The sequence below is a fragment of the Nelusetta ayraudi genome, unplaced genomic scaffold (assembly GCF_046127955.1).
Source record: "Nelusetta ayraudi isolate G7.1 ecotype Tasmania unplaced genomic scaffold, CSIRO-AGI_Nayr_v1 ptg000088l, whole genome shotgun sequence".
NCBI classification, from domain to species: Eukaryota; Metazoa; Chordata; class Actinopteri; order Tetraodontiformes; family Monacanthidae; genus Nelusetta; species Nelusetta ayraudi.
This window is the reverse complement of record NW_027466138.1, coordinates 618,418-636,530: the sequence shown is the minus strand read 5'-3', so window position 1 is coordinate 636,530 and position 18,113 is coordinate 618,418. Positions and strand designations below refer to the sequence as shown.

General features: G+C 45.0%; 2 protein-coding genes across 2 annotated transcripts in view; one reads left to right on the top strand and one right to left on the bottom strand.

The window, feature by feature from the left end:
- plagl2 (pleiomorphic adenoma gene-like 2) overlaps window positions 1–4,196 on the top strand; it is a 28,419-nt gene extending 24,223 nt beyond the window's left edge. Inside the window, exon 4 of the mRNA XM_076045834.1 lies at window positions 385–4,196. Coding sequence (XP_075901949.1) covers window positions 385–1,867 — 1,483 coding nt within the window. The 3' untranslated portion in view covers window positions 1,868–4,196. The remainder of the gene's footprint in view (window positions 1–384) is intronic.
- Window positions 4,197–6,213: 2,017 nt separating this feature from the next.
- On the bottom strand, window positions 6,214–17,750 carry tm9sf4 (transmembrane 9 superfamily protein member 4). The gene is made up of 18 exons (XM_076045833.1): window positions 17,672–17,750; window positions 16,694–16,801; window positions 15,360–15,459; window positions 14,778–14,934; window positions 14,411–14,558; window positions 13,792–13,915; window positions 13,554–13,675; window positions 13,196–13,307; window positions 13,020–13,090; window positions 12,768–12,900; window positions 12,041–12,122; window positions 11,854–11,929; window positions 11,268–11,351; window positions 10,956–11,131; window positions 10,671–10,734; window positions 10,430–10,549; window positions 10,205–10,294; window positions 6,214–9,775 (listed from the first exon to the last, which is right to left on the bottom strand). The coding sequence occupies exons 1-18, from the start codon at window positions 17,687–17,689 to the stop codon at window positions 9,626–9,628; spliced, it is 1,935 nt and encodes a 644-aa protein (XP_075901948.1). The 5' UTR covers window positions 17,690–17,750; the 3' UTR covers window positions 6,214–9,625.
- Window positions 17,751–18,113: the final 363 nt, after the last annotated feature.

Below are 18,113 nucleotides of genomic sequence, written 5' to 3'. Positions count from 1 at the left end.
ACCAACGGGACGATAACCAAATGAATTATTAAACTATTAAACAATTGAAGGTGTTGGCGCAGCTGCTGTGCTAACGCACCAACGCGCTACAGGATGTACGTTATAAACTGCAGATGATTTGGCAACTAAATCTTCAGCTTCTTCTAGGACACGAGTTGAGGTCGGTTGGCTGTTAACATCACCCAATGATTGCCGAGCGTGGCCAAATGTGGGCCAGTATGTTCAAATACTTCTACTGCTTCTTTTTGCTCAGCTGCAAGACTTTCACCTGCACGATGGGCAGGAAGCGGACACGCAGCGAGGTCTCGCGTGTGGAAGTTCGCTTGACACGAAAACCTTGATGACCGAGAGCTTTTTTTTGTTTGTCCTGTTGTGATGTTGCAGGCATATGGCCACACACTCTCCGCAGAAGACCCATCAGTGCTCGTTCTGTGAGAAGATGTTTCACCGAAAAGACCACCTGAAGAACCACCTGCAGACCCATGATCCCAACAAAGAGGCCTTCAAGTGCGAGGAGTGCGGGAAGCACTACAACACCAAGCTGGGCTACAAGCGCCACGTGGCCATGCACTCTGCCACCGCGGGTGACCTCACCTGCAAAGTGTGCATGCAGACCTACGAGAGCACCCCGGTCCTGTTGGAGCATCTCAAGAGCCACTCTGGGAAGTCCTCGGGCGGCACCAAGGAGAAGAAACACCCGTGCGACAACTGCGATCGCCGCTTCTACACGCGCAAGGACGTGAGGCGACACATGGTGGTCCACACGGGCCGCAAGGACTTCCTGTGCCAGTACTGCGCCCAGCGCTTCGGCAGGAAGGACCACCTGACGCGGCACGTGAAGAAGAGCCACTCGCAGGAGCTGCTGAAGATCAAGGCCGAGCCTCAGGACATGTTGGGTCTCTTAGCTTCCGGATCGCCGCCGTGCTCCGTCAAGGAGGAGCTCAGTCCCATGATGTGTGGCATGGGCTCCAACAAGGATCCCATGATGGGGAAACCCTTCCCCGGTGGCGGCCCCTTCCCAATGGGCATGTACAACCCGCACCACCTGCAGGCCATGTCCAACCCTGGCGTGGGTCACCCGCACCCTTCCCTGATGCCCACCTCCTTGTCCGCAGCCGTGAGCATGGGCTGTCACATGGAATCCCCCGGACCTCTGCACCCACACTCCCACCACCACCATCATCACCACCACCACCACCACCACCACCACTCTCCTCCGCTGCCCCCGCACCATCCACCTCCAGCTCCCCAGCAGCAGCACCAGCCCCAGCCAGCCCCCAAATACCAGCTGGGATCTACCTCATACCTGCTGGACAAGCCCTTGAAAGTGGAGATGGAAAGCTTCCTCATGGATCTGCAGAGTGGGTCTCCGGGCCCAGTTCCCTCTGTGGAGTCCCACGCTGCTGCCTCGCCCCAAAAGGACGGTCTGGAGCCCACCTCGGGCCTGACGGATGAGCTTTGCGCAGACCCCCTGCTGTCCAAGAGCCCCGCAGTCATCGCCGAGTCTCTGTGCGCTGCTAACATGGATTTCTCCCACCTGCTTAGTTTCCTGCCCCTCAACCTGCCAGCCTACAGCGCCCCCATGAGCACAGGAGGGCTGGTCATGGGCTACACCTCATCGGCGACCTCCTCCTCTTCCTCCATCTCCTCCTCCTCATCCTTGCATGCTGCTGAGCCCCACGGCGCGGCCGTCGCTGCAGCAGCAGCAGCTGCGACATCACCTCTTACCTCTTTGCAACCGCAACCTCAGGAGCAACAGAGCTCCAGCGGGGGTCTGGGGCTCGGACCCCTGCACCCCCTCCCATCAGTGTTTAGCTCCAGCCTCAGTACCACCACTCTGCCTCGCTTCCACCAGGCCTTCCAGTGAGGAAAGCCGGCCTTTAGGTCCAGCCCTGCCAAGCCAAGATGACCTCGACACCAGCCTCGGCCCAGAGGGCCCGGCGTGGATCCGCTGGGCCGCTGTGCACTATCAGTCATTTCTCAAACACTTTGAAGCCTTAAATATAAGCGCACAAAAGCTTTCGATTAAGCCTTAAAAGGAAAGTCAATCCCCATAAGAGAAAAAAGAGGAAACAAGCAGCTTATATCTGGGCTTTTTCTCCTATTCTTTAGCAATATAAATGTATTAACCCATTTATTTTAATTTTCATTTACTTCCCCCATTTACCCCCCTCCCCCTCTTTCCATCTTTTTTTATTATTGTTTTGACCCTGGAAAAAATAGAGTTTGAAGTGAATATTTTACTTTACCTTGTTTTTTTAGTATCCACTCATAAAAAATGTGGTAGAATGCCTGAAAGCCTTTCATGATGATTTGTGAGAAAGCCTCATAACCTGGAACTGACATTGACCAGGACAAAAAAAAAGGAAAGAGATGAGTAAAGGAATGAAGAACTGAAATGGAGATAGAGCCAAACGTATTGAGTCGCAAGGTAAAAAGTCTTCCTTGGGATGAATGACGAGAGCGGTAGATCATCGGCGTCTCTGATGAGGACAGTCCGACGTCCTCCCTGCTGCTCTCCTTGATTTGGAACTGAGATCCTCGTAGAGTTTCAGTCAGTTTGAATCAAAGCATTCGGTGACTGAAAAAAAAAAAAAAAAACACATTTTGCTCTCAGGCTTGAGAAAAAATACTCAAACAAACGGCCTCACACTTTTTATTTTAAGACGATAGACTAGTTGAAAACTATCTAAAACCACACGTATTATTCACTCCTCCTTAAGGGAAGCACTTTTTCTCATCAGAAGGCACTTAGACCATTTGGAATCCCCTTTGGGAGCCCTTCTCTTCCTCCTCACTGTCCTCTCTGTGAATCCTTTGCTTTCTCTTCACTTCATAGAAAACGCAACAGCTCTTTCTGGGTGGCCAAACATACAAAGCATTTAGTATTGTGGAGTAAGATACCAATATTACTAAGGGCATTCTTTGAATAAAGATGCATCATCAAGGTGATGATAAACCCTGACATATGTGAATGGCACAAAAAAAAAAAAAAAACCTAGTACAGTGACAGATGGGAAAATGTGTTAAAGAATGTTATTGCAGTGTACGAAATATCTAAAATATGGATATATTATTGCTTTTATCTCAGTAAGATGTATTTTAGGTAGATGATTTCAAACTAAGTGATGATGTTTTCAATGTCTGGCAGGTTTACATTTGTATCTTGCATTTTGATGAAAAAAATGGATGAAGTATTAACTTTTTCCTTTAGCTTTCTCTGTCATATCCCACTCGTTATTATTATTATTATTATACTTGAGTTAGTTTAGCCAAATCAGAACTGTGGATGGCAATATCTCTAGAAGGCTGCTAGTGCCTTAATAACCTGTTAGGATCTGAACTTTGTAGGTTGTGTCATAGGGATGCTACATGAAAGGCCTCTAGAGGAAAATGTAAACTCTGCGCTGTGAGAAAATCTCAAAATGACGCTCAACGCTCGTCGTTGTGACGACCTCGGACGTTAGATTGCTATGAAATCTTTCACCGCCAACCTGAAACCAACCAACCAACCAACCTGAGCCCAAAGTCAAGCCAAGCCTCAAAGTCAACCGGGTGCTTTTTTAATGTCATGTTCTGTCTGTGGCTGAAACAGCGTCACCGATGTGTTGAAATATTCAGAAATATGTGAGTGATACGCCGCTGTAGCGAGAAAAAGAGAAGCTGCCACGAGGTTTAGCCAATCACCATCCAGTCGAAAAAAGGAAAAGAAAGAAAGAAAAGAAGAAAGGAAGAAAATACAGCACATAATTAAAAAGAACAAGAAGATACAGTCCATATTGCTGCTCGTTGCTACGGTTGCTGATGGAAAACAACTGTAGACCACTAGAACATTTCAAGCTCTCATTAGATGGACAGTGAGCTCAAACCATGCACAAAGTGAACCCACTCCCCCTCCCCCGCTGCTTCATAGAGTCAAAGGAAAAGGGTCTATAATAAAAAGACAAAAAGAACAAAAAAAGAAAAACACAGCAATGTCTGAAAGAGTGCAGTCTCTCCATTCCTCGTCTTTGATATTCAAAGTTCAGAGGGACTCGCGGGTGCTGGCACAGCTTGGGATCATTGCTGATAGTCATTTCATTGTCTTGTTTGTTGACTTGTTGCTTTGTATGATGTATTATTTTCTGTTTTATATAAAACAGGACCTCAAAAGAAACAACACAACACATCACCTCATTTTTTTTTTTTTTTGTTTTCTTACCAAAACCTGGGGAGAAGAAACTATTTTTGCACAATTGCTTTTCGTGAAAAGAAAGAAAGAAGGAAGTTCCACTGCAGGTGTTCCACTATATCTGCTGGTGTTAGAGAGGAGAACCTGCCGCCGATCGTGTCAGTGCTCCTGCTGAAAAGGAGGAAGCTCCTCCACCTCCTCACTGCTTGATCAAATCACACTTTTTCAGTCTGAAATTTTGTGCTTTAATGATTGGAAGGAGCTTCTCGGCCCTCCAAAGTCATCATGTTGATGGTGACTCTTAAAGAAAATGACCAAGTCTTTTGTTGATTCTAAATTAATTTGATATCAGCACCTTTATTAGATACCATGAAATGTTAAAATAGGCAAAACTCAAATTTAATCTATAAGATCCAAAGTGAAAAAGACGTCTTGGCTTAAGCCAGATTTGTAGCAATTTTAATTGAGTTGCCATAAATTTCAAAAGCCAGTAAACATTTTGGCCTAAAAAATAAAAAAATAAAAATAAAAAAAAGCTTTTGGCATGTATTAAGTTTGTCCTCCCTGGGTTTCTGTGAGCTAATCTGAATCCTAGCACTTTCAACCTTTTTTTTAAAAAAAAGAGTATTTTTTTTTTCTTTTAAAATTTTCAGCTTAAATGTTAATGTTTTAATTTTGTATTGATCCTGTATATGTACGTGCCATTAGTTTGATGTGTAGACTTTATCAACTTTTGTGTATTTCTTTTCATCAAAAGAGTAACAGTATTTTTGATAGAGGTTCCACTAATATTCTCCTACATAGCACCCACTTGCCCCTTCTTTGCTAGTAGATTTTTTTTGTTTTGTTTTTGGGTATGCTTTTCTTTTTCAAATTTATTACATTTTTTCGCTTTGGCCAAGTTCCTGAAGAGAACCGCAACAACATATCTGTTCATTGAAGGGAGCGAGACACAGGAGGCAGTCATCTGGTAGGAATCCAAGTTTAAAGCTGCACAGACAGTTGACAGTTGGCGCTACATATTAATATAATCTGACTTTGCGTAACTGCTTACGGTGGGGTAAAATGTCCGATCACAACCTGCCGTGGAGAGGCCATTACAACACATTAAAAAAAATAGATAATGAGGCCCCCAAAATAAAGCACTTAGTTCAAATGGTAGTTTGTGTCTATGGGCCCAGGCCACTTGTCCTCCCCCCAGCACAGCTGGGGCCCCGGGGTTGCAGGGTTGCAGGGTTCCAGCTCCACCTGCAACCTCCAATGCAGGAGAAGCGGTTATTGAAAGTGAGATGACAATAATAGTGATGATGATGATAATAATAATAATATGGCACCCAGCTGAGGTGGACCAGGCAGCGACGCTCTCCACAAGCTGCTTCAAACAATCCCAGAATGAACTGCAAGTCATTTCTCTGCTGGACTCATTTTGTTCTTCTGGGCAAACAAACAAACACAGTGATTTGTAGTTGATGCAGGAATCAAAGCTGATACCAAATGACAGTCACGCCAACTCTGCAGGAGTTGAAGATGGAATCCAAACCAAGGTCCCCTCTTCAAATGTAACAGCAATGTTGTTGTGTTCTTCAGTTTGGCTGGAGTGCCGTTACCTCAACCTGCACCTACTAGGGTTGCACTTATGTTCACCTCCTGCTCTTAACTACTAGGTGCAGAACACAGACATTGAAGGGAATTTGTTTGTCAATTTATGAGAAAAACTGATTTGAGTTGAATAACGCTCTTCTTTTCTATCCCTTTATTTTTTGCTTTTCATAGGACACTGGGTACTGTCTGCAGCAGGCAACACCCACATGTAGTTTTATACATTATATATTTCTAGCTCAATGTAAGTCTTGCATTCCAACCTCTTAGTGTATTTTTTTTTTTTTTTTTTTAGCAGCTTAGCCCATTTTATTTTATCACTTGCTATCGAAGCCACCTCTGGAAAAAAATGGTGAAAGAAAATTGAATATTTCTGTTCATGTCAATGACTATTTTATACAGTGGAGTTTATCAACTACAGTACAGGGAGAGTTCTATGAATGATGTGCTTCAGAACAAGAAACGACCAGTCCTGCTTTTTTTGTTACATATCTCACATATTGTCTCTTGCTGAAATATAAAAGGTGAAAGATTTGTATATTGGTTGATCCAAAGAGATGATGAACACAACAACAAAACTATTGACCTAATGTACAGTATAGTGTATCTTTGAGTTGTCTTGTGTTATGTTGAAACTATTAAAAGACAGACCTACAGTTTCATATCTCCTCTGCCTCGTTTTTGTTTGAAAGACAAAACCTACTGTACACAGAATGTGGGTGGTAGAGATGTAGAACCTTGGATGACTGGTATCAAGAACATGAAGAATTGACCACCATCAAGCTCAAAGCTCCACGAGGAAGCTCCAGAGCAGCAGGATCCCACTTCCCCTCTAGCTGAGGTTTCTGCAAGCCGGATCACGGATAAATTGAGCCAGAAGATCTGGGCTCAATCCCTCATCCAACGTTCACGCCATGGACCCTGCTGTCCGAGAGTCCCCCTGGTGGAGAGCTGGAGAGGAACGCAAGGTCCTCCTTATTTCACACCTTAGTAAATACGAGACTAAACAAGAAAGCTACATATGCAGTTGTGAGGATGTTTAGTTTTTTTTGTTGGGAGTTCTGGATGAAGTTCTACCACAGCAGAGCAAGACTCGGGCATCTTGGAGCGGGAATTATATACACACAATATGAATGAAGGACGACGTTATCAAATTATACACATCAACTATTTCACGTCTGCGTGTCTGAAACTGAACTCCAAACAGCATCTTGACCAGCGTGAGTCCGGTCTACATGGATGCTCCAGGCTTGAACGTGCAGAGTTTGAGTGCTCATCAACGCCAAGAAGCTCATTTACATATAAAACATATCATTTTAATGTATCGTTTATTTGTTTTGAATTAGTCCATATGTAAAAGAAAGTGAAAAGAAACAGAAAGGAGTTCCTTTGACAGCCGTCATGAGCGTCATGCTTTTGGCTAAAAATGATGACTACAGGGTCATGACAGAGCGCCACAAACAGAGTAATGCAACAAATACAAAGCCATTTTATACTCTATATACATTGTAAACCCCTGTATCATACATACACATGCGTGACTCGGGCATCCTAAAAAGTCTCATTTATAAAAAAATAATCCCCTGCGATGCGACACGTCACCAGCAGGAGCAGAACGCCTGGTCCGATCAGGACCAGTTTCAGAACTCAGTGAGCCTTGGAGACGACACAGGCGGCCAGAAGGACAACAAAAACAAAAACAAAAACAAAAAAACCCTCAAACAAGTCATGGCTGTAACGTGTGCGCTGATGCAAACTCTGGACCTTCTGTGTCTGCAAGAAGATTTCCCAACCTTGGCTAAAATCTCTGAAGTGTTTGCGTCATTTACAAGCCCACGACTTGTGGCTTCTTCAGAACAGAGCAGAAGAAGAGAGTGAAGGAAGAGGAAGGCCAACGAGTCACACAAGATAGAAACTACTTTGAAAACCCTCGAGAATCACAGTCGATCCAGGGCCCTGTCAAACCCCTCAGAACCACCGGCCAGCAAACAAACAAACAAACAAACAAATACTTTTGTGTCGATTAAAAAAACAAAAAACAAAAAAAGCCATCCAATAAAAGTGATAAAGTGAATCTCCGTAGTTCTTCTGCCCACTTGGACCCCCCCCAAAAAATATTTACAAGTTTTACAAAGTTCACTGGAGTCTCCATTCAGGTTCAGGATGTTACTGCTTTATGTACACGTCTGACTGAACGCCATGGAGCAACATTGTCTGCAAAATACTCGACTAGTTCTAAAGTTACCGAAGCCCCGATGAGATCGTGCAGCAAGCTAACGTTCTTCATCAGGAGAAATCCAGTTGAGTTTCACCTCAGCGTTCGTTGGCTCCGTTATTACTCAATCCATCACATGATCGCCGTAGTTTAAAAACAACCACTGTTTGTCCATTTCTCAGTCCCCGTGCCACCAGCAGGGAGCGACACACTCAGGATTCTACTGTACGTCGATGACCACGGTTTCTACACCGCTGCTTTCTGTCATCACACCAGTGGCAGAACCAGCAACATTTCTGTGATCCCAGGGGTGGTGGGGTGGGGGGGCCGGGGGGGTGGTGATGGTGTGTATGTGTTAGGAGGTGGGGGAGGGGGCGTAAGCTTCCAAGAAAAGCACCTGTCACCAGCAAAACAACAGCAACACAACAACAACAACCAAGCCAGGCTGCTGTGATCTCACTGCGACACCATGAATCCATTCAGTCACAATCAAACCATCCAACTGCGACAATGACCTGGGGGGGGCGCTGCTGCTGCTGCTGCTGCTGTCAACACACATGTGATGTGTCCTGCTGCTCCTGTCATACAAAATGCATAGCCAAATTAGTTTGGCAGCAAAATAATGGCCATCAACTTAAAACAGACAAAACACACAACTCTTGCCATGACTGCATAGTTGGCTTGGCGACTGTATTGCAAAGGCAACATTGGGGGTTCGATCCACTGCACTCCACTGGCAGAAAAATTCAGAAAATACTTTCAAGACATTCAAGCGTTTTTGAATGGCAAATGCAACAAGTTCCCCTTTTCCAATCATTTTTGATCCCAGAAGCGTTCAGTAGTAGCTCTCACCCTCCACTGGGGGGCGCCTCCACACATCCCTGCTTCATTGCAGCAAAAGCAAAGGAGCCGTTCCATACAGCAGTAATTGATGAGGTGATAAATCTCTGCGGTTGACATCTTCACACCAGGACGGGTTAAAAAAAAAAAACTTTAATTTTTTTATATTCTTATATAACAATTAATGGCAGCGCCAGCATCATCTCCAATCTCCATCGACTGACCGCTCGTTCCTCCATCTCAAACAGTTTGCATCACAACAACAAAAAACAAAAATCAAAACTAAACCAGTGGCATTTGATTCCGAAACAAACAAACAAACAAACAAACAAAAATCGAGAAGAAAAAAAAAAAAGCTTCCTGGAAAAGAAAACTGGAGGGTGTTTAATCAAAACTCAACGATGTTGTGACAGTAATTAAAAACTGAATAAGTTAAGAGACAACATACACACCAACACGCACGCCTGAAAGGAAGAAAGGAAAGCAGGAAGTGTCCTCAGACAAACTTTGGCCCAATGAACAGAGAGCATGGAGAGGAGACGGAGAGAAGACGTGAAGAAGCTCCAGCTGTGAAACACGCTGCTGCTGCGCCAGTGAGGAGGGCGAGTGAGGGGCGAGAGACAAAAGAAAAAGCAAAAACACGCCTCTTGGTTCCGCTGACACACAATCAGTGCTCGCTGGATAGAAAGAATAGAAATATATACATGAATAAACAGAAAATAATGTGACAAAAATAAACCAAACCAAAGAAAACAGAGAGCAGGTGAGAGAGAGAGTAGCACCAGCAGGGCGAGCGAGGCTCAGTCGATCTTGACGGCCGCGTAGATCTTCCTGATGAACATGTAGGCGGCGTAGAAGCCGATGGTGCCGGTCAGCAGCCAGAAGGACAGAACCATCAGCGCCGTGTAGCCGAAGTAGAGCAGCGACGGGATGAACTCCACGATGTCCAGCTGTGTGGGGGGGCGGAGACAATCAGTCAACAACAGCCAGAACCTGCAGCAGGTCTGCACTGAACCCACACACACATAAACTGGCTGGAGGTCCCTCAGCACCAGCAGAGACAGGCAGGCAGACAGACAGACAGACAGACAGACAGGCAGACAGGCAGACAGGCAGACAGACAGGTGGGCAGGCAGGCGGGCAGGCGGACAGACAGACAGACAGGCAGACAGACAGGCAGACAGGCAGACAGGCAGACGGGCAGGCAGGCAGGCAGACAGACAGACAGACAGACAGGCAGACAGACAGGCAGACAGGCAGACGGGCAGACGGGCAGGCGGACAGGCGGACAGGCGGACAGGCAGGCAGGCAGGCAGGCAGACAGACAGACAGACAGGCAGACAGACAGGCAGACAGACAGGCAGACTCTGGACACTCACCTTGTTGACAAAGTAGAAGATGGCGTAGATGAGGACGTAAAACGCTGAGCCTCCTGAAACCAGGAAGGTTCTCCACCACCAGCGGTAGTCCTGACACACAACACACAACATCAAGTCAACACCATAGATTCACGTGACTCTACTTTTTTTTATTTCACTAGCAGCCAAATATTGAGACGTTTGCTGGACAAATTCATTCAAGTGTAAGAAACCCAAACCACTGACCTCTGCACACAGCTGGAAGTAGACCATGACGATGCTAATCTGAGAGCAGGAGACCACCAGGATGATGAAGACCAGGAAGAGGAAACCAAAGAGGTAGTAGAACTGATTCTCCCAGATGGCCTGCAAACAGACAGAAAAGCCTGCACTGAGTTCACTTCACATCCTGTGAGCCGCCGCAGGGGAAACATTCTGCTCCACTGCCTTCACTGCGTTCACTGCACAACAGAGCATCTCCACTCACACTGAAGATGAAGAAGAGCTCGATGAACATGGCTCCAAAGGGCAAAATCCCAGCCATCAGAATTCTAGAAAGCAAAGACGGGAAAATATTCAATCAGACGCCGTTTTCCTTTCTGACTCTCTAAAGGTTTGATTCAGACTCTTTATGTCTTCTTAATTCATACAACTGTCCTTCTTTTGCACTGCACTGTTGCTGTGGGATAAACCAAGACGTTCTATTCCATTCTATACAGAACTCTCTTCCCATCACGCCAGTGACTGACCCGCTGAAAATGACCCAACTCACCCCACAAACTTGTTCATGTACCAGCGCTGCTCGGGAACCTGCCGAGGAATCTGGTTGGTGCGCACCGGGTTGTCGTAGGGCTGCTTGCGGAAGCCAAAGTAGTAGCCCAGGTAGACCAGGGGCATGGAGATACCGAACCACATGCACAGCAGGGCCAGCATGGTGGTGAAGGGAACCTGGACGTTTGAAAAACAGCAGGTGTTTGTGTTAACGTCGCACTTCTGAGGCTTCTGAAGGAACCCAGGCAGGATGGAGGTCCGGTGAGCAGAAGCTGCAAAGGTTTAGTTAATGTGTGTGTGTGTGTGTCCTTACAGCGCCAGAGGAATGCTCTCCCCAGATGAAACAATTGAGGACGAAGCAGATTCCAAAAACCACTGCAGGATACAGAGTTGCTGTCTACAGTGGAAACAGAGAAGAAAAAAACAAACAGTTTTTAGTCTTCACATAATATATAATAATATATATGAAGAAGAGAAGAAGAACTTTATTGATCCCACGATGGGGAAATTTGCATAATTACAGCGACGGCAACAACAAAAAAAAGCTGCAGTGCAAAAGGTCAAGAATTAAATGAACTGAAGATATAAACAAAAAAAAATAAAACATCTGTAAGTATATACAGAAAAATAAGAAGCAAGATAAAAAGCAAGATATTTACATAATAATAATAATAATAATAATAATAATTATAATAATAATAATATATGATATTTCTAAGTGCCTTTCTCAACACTTTACAAGGACAAAACAAATGCAATAGAACAGGTAAACAGACACATACAGTAAAAGAAAAAACAAGGTAATAAATATAAAGATAAAGTAAAAAAATAATATATCAGTCTCACTTGCCCGAATCAAACAGTCTAAAAGTCCTTCAGTGTTTCACTGTTTCACTCACACAAAAGGCTCCTTTCCTCCACCGATGTCCCTTCAGTGTGCGGTACAGTCGTCCAGCAAAGTAGCCGCCAAAAACACTGCAGGGGGAGAAACAAAACGCCGCGTCACTCAAAGTGTCTCGCCTTGATTCCACTGCACCGTCGTCTGAGGAGGGAGCAGAGTGAGCTGCAAGCATGGAACCAACGCACCCCATGAACATGAAGAGGAAACAGGCCGTGGTCATCAAGGCTCCGCGGCTGGATGGAGACAGCATTCCCAACATGGCGACAACTGCAGCCAACACACACACACACACACACACACACACACACACACACACACACACACACACACACACACACACACACACACACACACACACACGTAATTATTATTACAATCATTCTATACATTAATATCTATCTATATCTATATTATATATATCTATATATATATATAGACGTATAAAATTTCTCCAGTGTTCTCACGGTAGAATTCCTGCACTATATTATGACTGGAGTTGTCTTGACTGGTTGTTTTCTTTTGTTGTTTTCTGTTTTCTGTCATCTAGTTGTATAAACTTAATTTAGTTCATAAGTTTGTATATTTATTTGAGTTTAGGGGTAGATATACGTTTACACTTCCTGCTACCCCTTTTCGGACATGAATAACATCATTTTAATGTATATTTCACTGCCGTTTGTTTACTTATCCTATTTTTTTTCTTAAACTTTTCTTTTGTATGTTTTGGTTTTGTGTCCATTTTATTTTCTCATTTTCCTTCATGTTCGAAATAAATCAATCAAATCAAAACGCAGGAGTCGTTAAACTAGAATAAAACGAGAGATGAACTACACAAACTACACAAACATGTAGTTGTAATTTGTGTTGTGTTTTGCAACAACGGCTGAACCTGAAGAGCAAATCCAAACGTACAGATGACGATGAGCACCATGCAGAAGAGCTGGATGCCCGAGCCCAGCAGAGAGCTGAGGATCATGGGATACTGAGGCGGCCTGAAGACGTCGCCGTGGACGTTCTTCCAGCCCGACTCCTCCATGGTGTCCTCCTGGTGAGGACGCAACAGCATCAAACACAGCAGCGCCACTCTGCGCTCCGGTGGGCGGGGCAAGAAAACAACCACCACAACAGACTGCAGAAATCTCCCCAAACTGGCGTTTCTCTCACAATGTCGTCTTCTCTGTTGTAGTTGGCGATGTCCTTCCGTAAGGTCCTGATGATGATCATACTCAGGATGCCTGAAAGGGGGGGGGCGCAAAGTCAAAGGTCAAAGGTCATACTGCTTCTCCAACCTGGGCGGTTTTCTGAAGAGATGAGACGGTACAGCAGAAGAGGACTGGCACCTGACAAGAAGAAGACCACCACCACCGAGTTGACGATGGAGAACCAGTGGATCTGTACGTCACTCATGGTGAGGTAGGTGTCCCACCTGGACGCCCACTTGATCTCACTCTCCTGCACGCACACACACACACACGCGTCTTTCACTGCACTTCTGCAACAGTCATCGCAATTACAGGTTGAACATACAAAAACACAAAGTTTTCAATTATCTTCCACAGTTTTTTCAAATAAGATTTTAAATATAAACCAACTTGGAAATTTGAGTAAAAACATTTTTTTGGGATTCTAAAATCAATTCTAATTGTGACAGTGTTAAAATGCAGGTGGTCCAGACGCATCGCACGACCCCACACTGACCTTCCAGTGCACTGAGTAGGTGAAGAGGACCTCGTTCTCCTTGGCCGGGTCCATCTCCTGGGGGGCGGAGCCGCTGGCCTCGGGCAGCGTGCAGGTCTTCTCGCTCTCTGCCGCCTTCAGATCTGAGGAGGAATAAAGAAAAAGACAAAAGCAGTGAGGTCTCCCTCCCGTGTGAGCGCATGGACTTCCCCCAGGACTCTGGGGAGGTCAGGGGAGGTCAGGGGAGGTCAGGGCCTACCGTCCACTTTGACGCTCTGAGGCACCACCTCGAACCGCACCACCCGGTAGTTGTGGACGTCGCCCTCTTCCAGCTTCTCTTTGTGGAAGTACAGGATGAAGGACAGGTGGTTGTGCAAATAAAACTGCGAGGAGGCGGGAAAGAAATGTTGGGATGAGTTGCAAATACAAGGAAAGTGATTGGTCAACAGTGTGCGAAATAACGCCCCCCCCCCCCTCGAATATTGACGGCTATTGGAATATACGATAATTAACAAAAAATGTGAGTAATTTTTTAAATGTGAGATCTGAGAAATACAAGATGGCAACAAAGAGAACACCAACAATGCAAACTCACTTTCCTCCCCGTCGAACAACAACGCTTCTCCACCACAATTACCAAATCGATCAATAAATGAAAGAATGAAACCATAATGGGCTTCATGTGGTTTCTCTGCAGTGCATACAGCTGATAAGTATACAATTCAACAAGTCTGAACACAGACGCTCTGAACTGACACAATATTAAGAGAACAGATCAGATTTTTCCCCCTCCCCCCAGTAGATAGAATTCATTCTGCTGATGGATATTTCCTGAGTCAGAGATGAGAAGACGAGTGGGTGACAGACAGAATATGCACCTTGTTGCTGTCGACGAAGCCCAGCCGGTAGCCGTGCTCGAACTGGATGTCTTTCACTGCGTCTCTCTTCTGCTGCTCCTCCTCCAGCGCCGCCTCTCTGTTGGGGTAAAACTCTAATCTGGTTGCAACGGGGAGATTGTCTGCAATACTGAATGGGACAGAGAGATATTAAAAAAATCCATTAAAACAAAAAAAAAGAAGTTTTTTTTTGTTTACACATTAAACATTCATAAGGAGTCAGGAAAAATATTGGAACAGACAAAAGGACTAAACACACACACACACACACACACACACACACACACACACACACACACACACACACACACACACACACACACACACACACACACACACACACACTTACAGGTGAACGTAATATTCCTCCTGGATTCTTTCCGCCATCAGTTTGCTTTGGTCTATGCTCAGCTTCTTTTTGCTGCAAACCATTTCGCATTTCTTGTCCTTGTTCATCTGAACATTGTAGAGAGTGTTGACAATGCGATCCCCTCTTAACACCTCACCTACAATCACACAACAAAAACAACAACCAATAAATGTGTAACTCAGCATTTATGAAAAACAGGAAGACGGCCGAGGTGAATAATAAAACAGGAAGTGGATTCGTACGACCGCTACACACACCAAGCAGACGCTGGCTGTCTGATGCTGGGAACAGTTTGTAAAATGTTTGCCAACCAGTTGCTACCAAATCTTTAGTCAGTCGGTCACAACTGCTGGAGAACAACAGCACTCTGTCGCCATAGAAAAATGATACGCGGTGGGCTTTAAAAAAAAGGGTTTGCGGTCAATCAAATAAGTTCACTTGAATAAGCAGCGCTTGTTCTGACAAAATTCTAAACTTAAAATTAATATTAGGTCAAATTATAAACCTATTATGAGGAGCTGTAGGCAGCCACTTTGCTCATTGAAGACGTATCTTACTTACCCAAGTTTTCCCCTTTGTAAAAGACAGAGTCTGGTTTACAGAAAGGCAGTGAGTAGTATTCATAAGGAAGCTGAGTCCGGGAGCTTGTCAGCTTCACTGCCTGAAGAACACAAAAACACAGCATTATGCAAAAAAAACCCTCTGTATCATGGGGGATGAGGGTGGGGTGGGGGGGTCTCTGACATGCAGTTCTCTCAGCAGATGACTGAGTCACTGAGTCAGGAACGTTTTTACAACAACGGCTGTAAGTTGCAACATAAAAAAGAAACAAAACAACAAAAAAAAAAAACGTGCTGGAATTTTGAGTGGTGCAGCTGTTATCACATTTCTCTCCGAGCTGTGGAATTTCACTGTAGTGCTCGTGCAAAGTGGCCCCGGCAGGTTGGAGGAAACCAGGAAATGACACAAAACTTGCTGGTCGAGTGCCGGGAGATCCTGAGTTCTGTTCATGCTGCAGACTGAGTTCACCTTTCCTATTGGTTCACTTTGTGCAGACCAACACATTTGTCGAACAACACAAGTCATCCAACAAATCTGTCTAAATCTGGAAAACTGAGTCAAGTTCATTCTGTCTTTTCATGCGATGACTTCTCATTGGTTCTTCTATCGCAGGCCTGCATCTCAGCATCCTGGAGGTGGCGACCGGACAGTGGAGGGCATGACCCACCTGTCAGTCACGCCTTCAAGAAACATTAGCTGATAAGACGGAGACACACACCGACATCGTTCACTGATGTTGTTCAATATGATGAAGGCGGAAGAATGCGACGAAATATGTCAGGTGGAAAAAAAAAAAAAAAAAAAAAAAAAAGCCGTAAAAATCTACGTCCGAGATAAAAGAACCAACGAGCTCACGTGCAGCTGAGATGTCAAGATTCCAAGATTCAAGATTCGAGAACTTTATTTGTCATAGGACGTGCAGTGAAATGTAAATGGTTAACGGATCGTGCAAACGGAAAAAACATTGACAGCATAGAAGAGGAGCAGCAGGAGTGGTGCACTGCCGCAACACTGCTGAAGAGACGGCAACAATGCCGGTCCAATGAATGAACTGTGTAAAGGGATGCCACTATAAGGCAGCTTCACTCGTGACATTTTGAAGGTGTGTTGGTACACAGTGACGGCAGAGCAGCAAAACTGAATGAAGGCCGAGGGAACAGCGATTGTACATAAGAAACCAATGAACCAAGGAGGGCAAGAAGGACATGGTGGTGGTCAGTCACAAATGATGGCAATAACATTAAAAAAAACAAAAAAAACAAAAAAAACAACACAGAGTGACAATTAAGCAATAAAGAAAGTTAAAACATGTCAAATTATTCTTCTAGCTGTACCTTAATATCCACCACGTCGCCATCGTGGAAGTTCCGAGGAGCAACTCCAGGTACGTAGAAGAGCTCCACCACCGGCAAGGATAACAGGAAGAAGGCCCACCACGTCTCCTGGAACAAACAAACATCAAATGTCAGAAGATTTATTATATTTTTAAAACAGGAATGGTTATATGTAGGCACAGGCATCGATTTAAAAGTTTACTGCACTTTGGGGAAGAAAAAAAAAAAGTCAGCCCAAGTTTCCGTCATAGCATTCATGCAGTCTGAGCTTCAGGAAGCGCAGTCCCTCGTGTCATGTACAGTTTGATTGTGTGTGTATTTAAAGTTTTATTCATGCTATCATTTAATGTGCCATGCAGGCAGGCAGGCAGGCACTGGCAGTGCGTCTCCAAGAAACTTTGTCCAGGGCTACGATGCAGGCAGACAGGAAGAGCAAGAGACGTTTCCATCTCATTCAAACGATTTAGTTGCAAACTAGAAATGGATATCAATGCCGATGACCACCGACCAGAACACGACGATTCATATCGATCGCGTCGTTCCGCATGTTTTGTTTTCACAGTAAAATGTCACTGCCGACAGTAGCAGAGCTAAGCAGTAGCACGCAGCCAAGGTCCATCTAGCTTCGGTGTGTCTCCAAATCACGTGACGGCAACCCCACAGAGACATAATGTGCGTATGGGTCGCGCACTGTCATCAAAGCTGAACGTATTGAGAAAGCTTGGGAAGGCTTTGTACACAGTCACTGTGGCGGCTGGGCTGCGTTAGCAAGCTAACTACAACAGGTTCGAGACACAAACCGAGCCCGTTGACTTAACAGCGGCCAACTTGACCTGTGGCGTGACGTGTGAGTGCGAAGCGGCCGCCACGCCGTGCGGGTTCTCGGCTACGACCGCGACAACTCTCCCGAGACACTTTGGGCAGAATGCGACGGTAATGTGCGTTGTAAAGAGAGAAGGAGTTCGCTTTTCCACTCACCATCGCCGCGGCCGCCATTTTGAATACGTGTCATTAGTGACGTTGCGGAAGTGGCCGGGGCGCATTTCACACACATGGCTCGCACCCTTTTCACAATGGGTGGAATCGAACTGAACTCCAAATGTCCACTTGGACCTTTGGTCGGACGGCATGTAGGTGTTGTAGTGGGCTTGGAATAATACGTCATTGAAACGATATTTTATTTTTTTGGGAACGTTCAGCAGTTACGCAGGTTTTCCAAACTTGTGTTCTTCTGACAGGATATGAAACAGTCCCCTATAATCAGGAATCAGGAAAGGGACCAACATTGTCAGAGATACTGAAGACATCACATATATTAGCAAGATGTGTAGAACTATGTAGCAAAAATTTTTTTTTAAATGACTAAATATGTTTAAATGAGGAGGATATAGAAGGGTGTATATTTTATATATTTTATTAT

Excerpts from the sequence above, each read along its gene's own strand:
- tm9sf4 (XM_076045833.1), bottom strand. Across the intron at positions 10,550-10,670 it reads AGCTCTTCTTCATCTTCAGT|GCCATCTGGGAGAATCAGTT; the intron begins GTGAGTGGAGAT and ends GTCTGTTTGCAG. Across the intron at positions 10,295-10,429 it reads ACTTCCAGCTGTGTGCAGAG|GACTACCGCTGGTGGTGGAG; the intron begins GTCAGTGGTTTG and ends GTTGTGTGTCAG.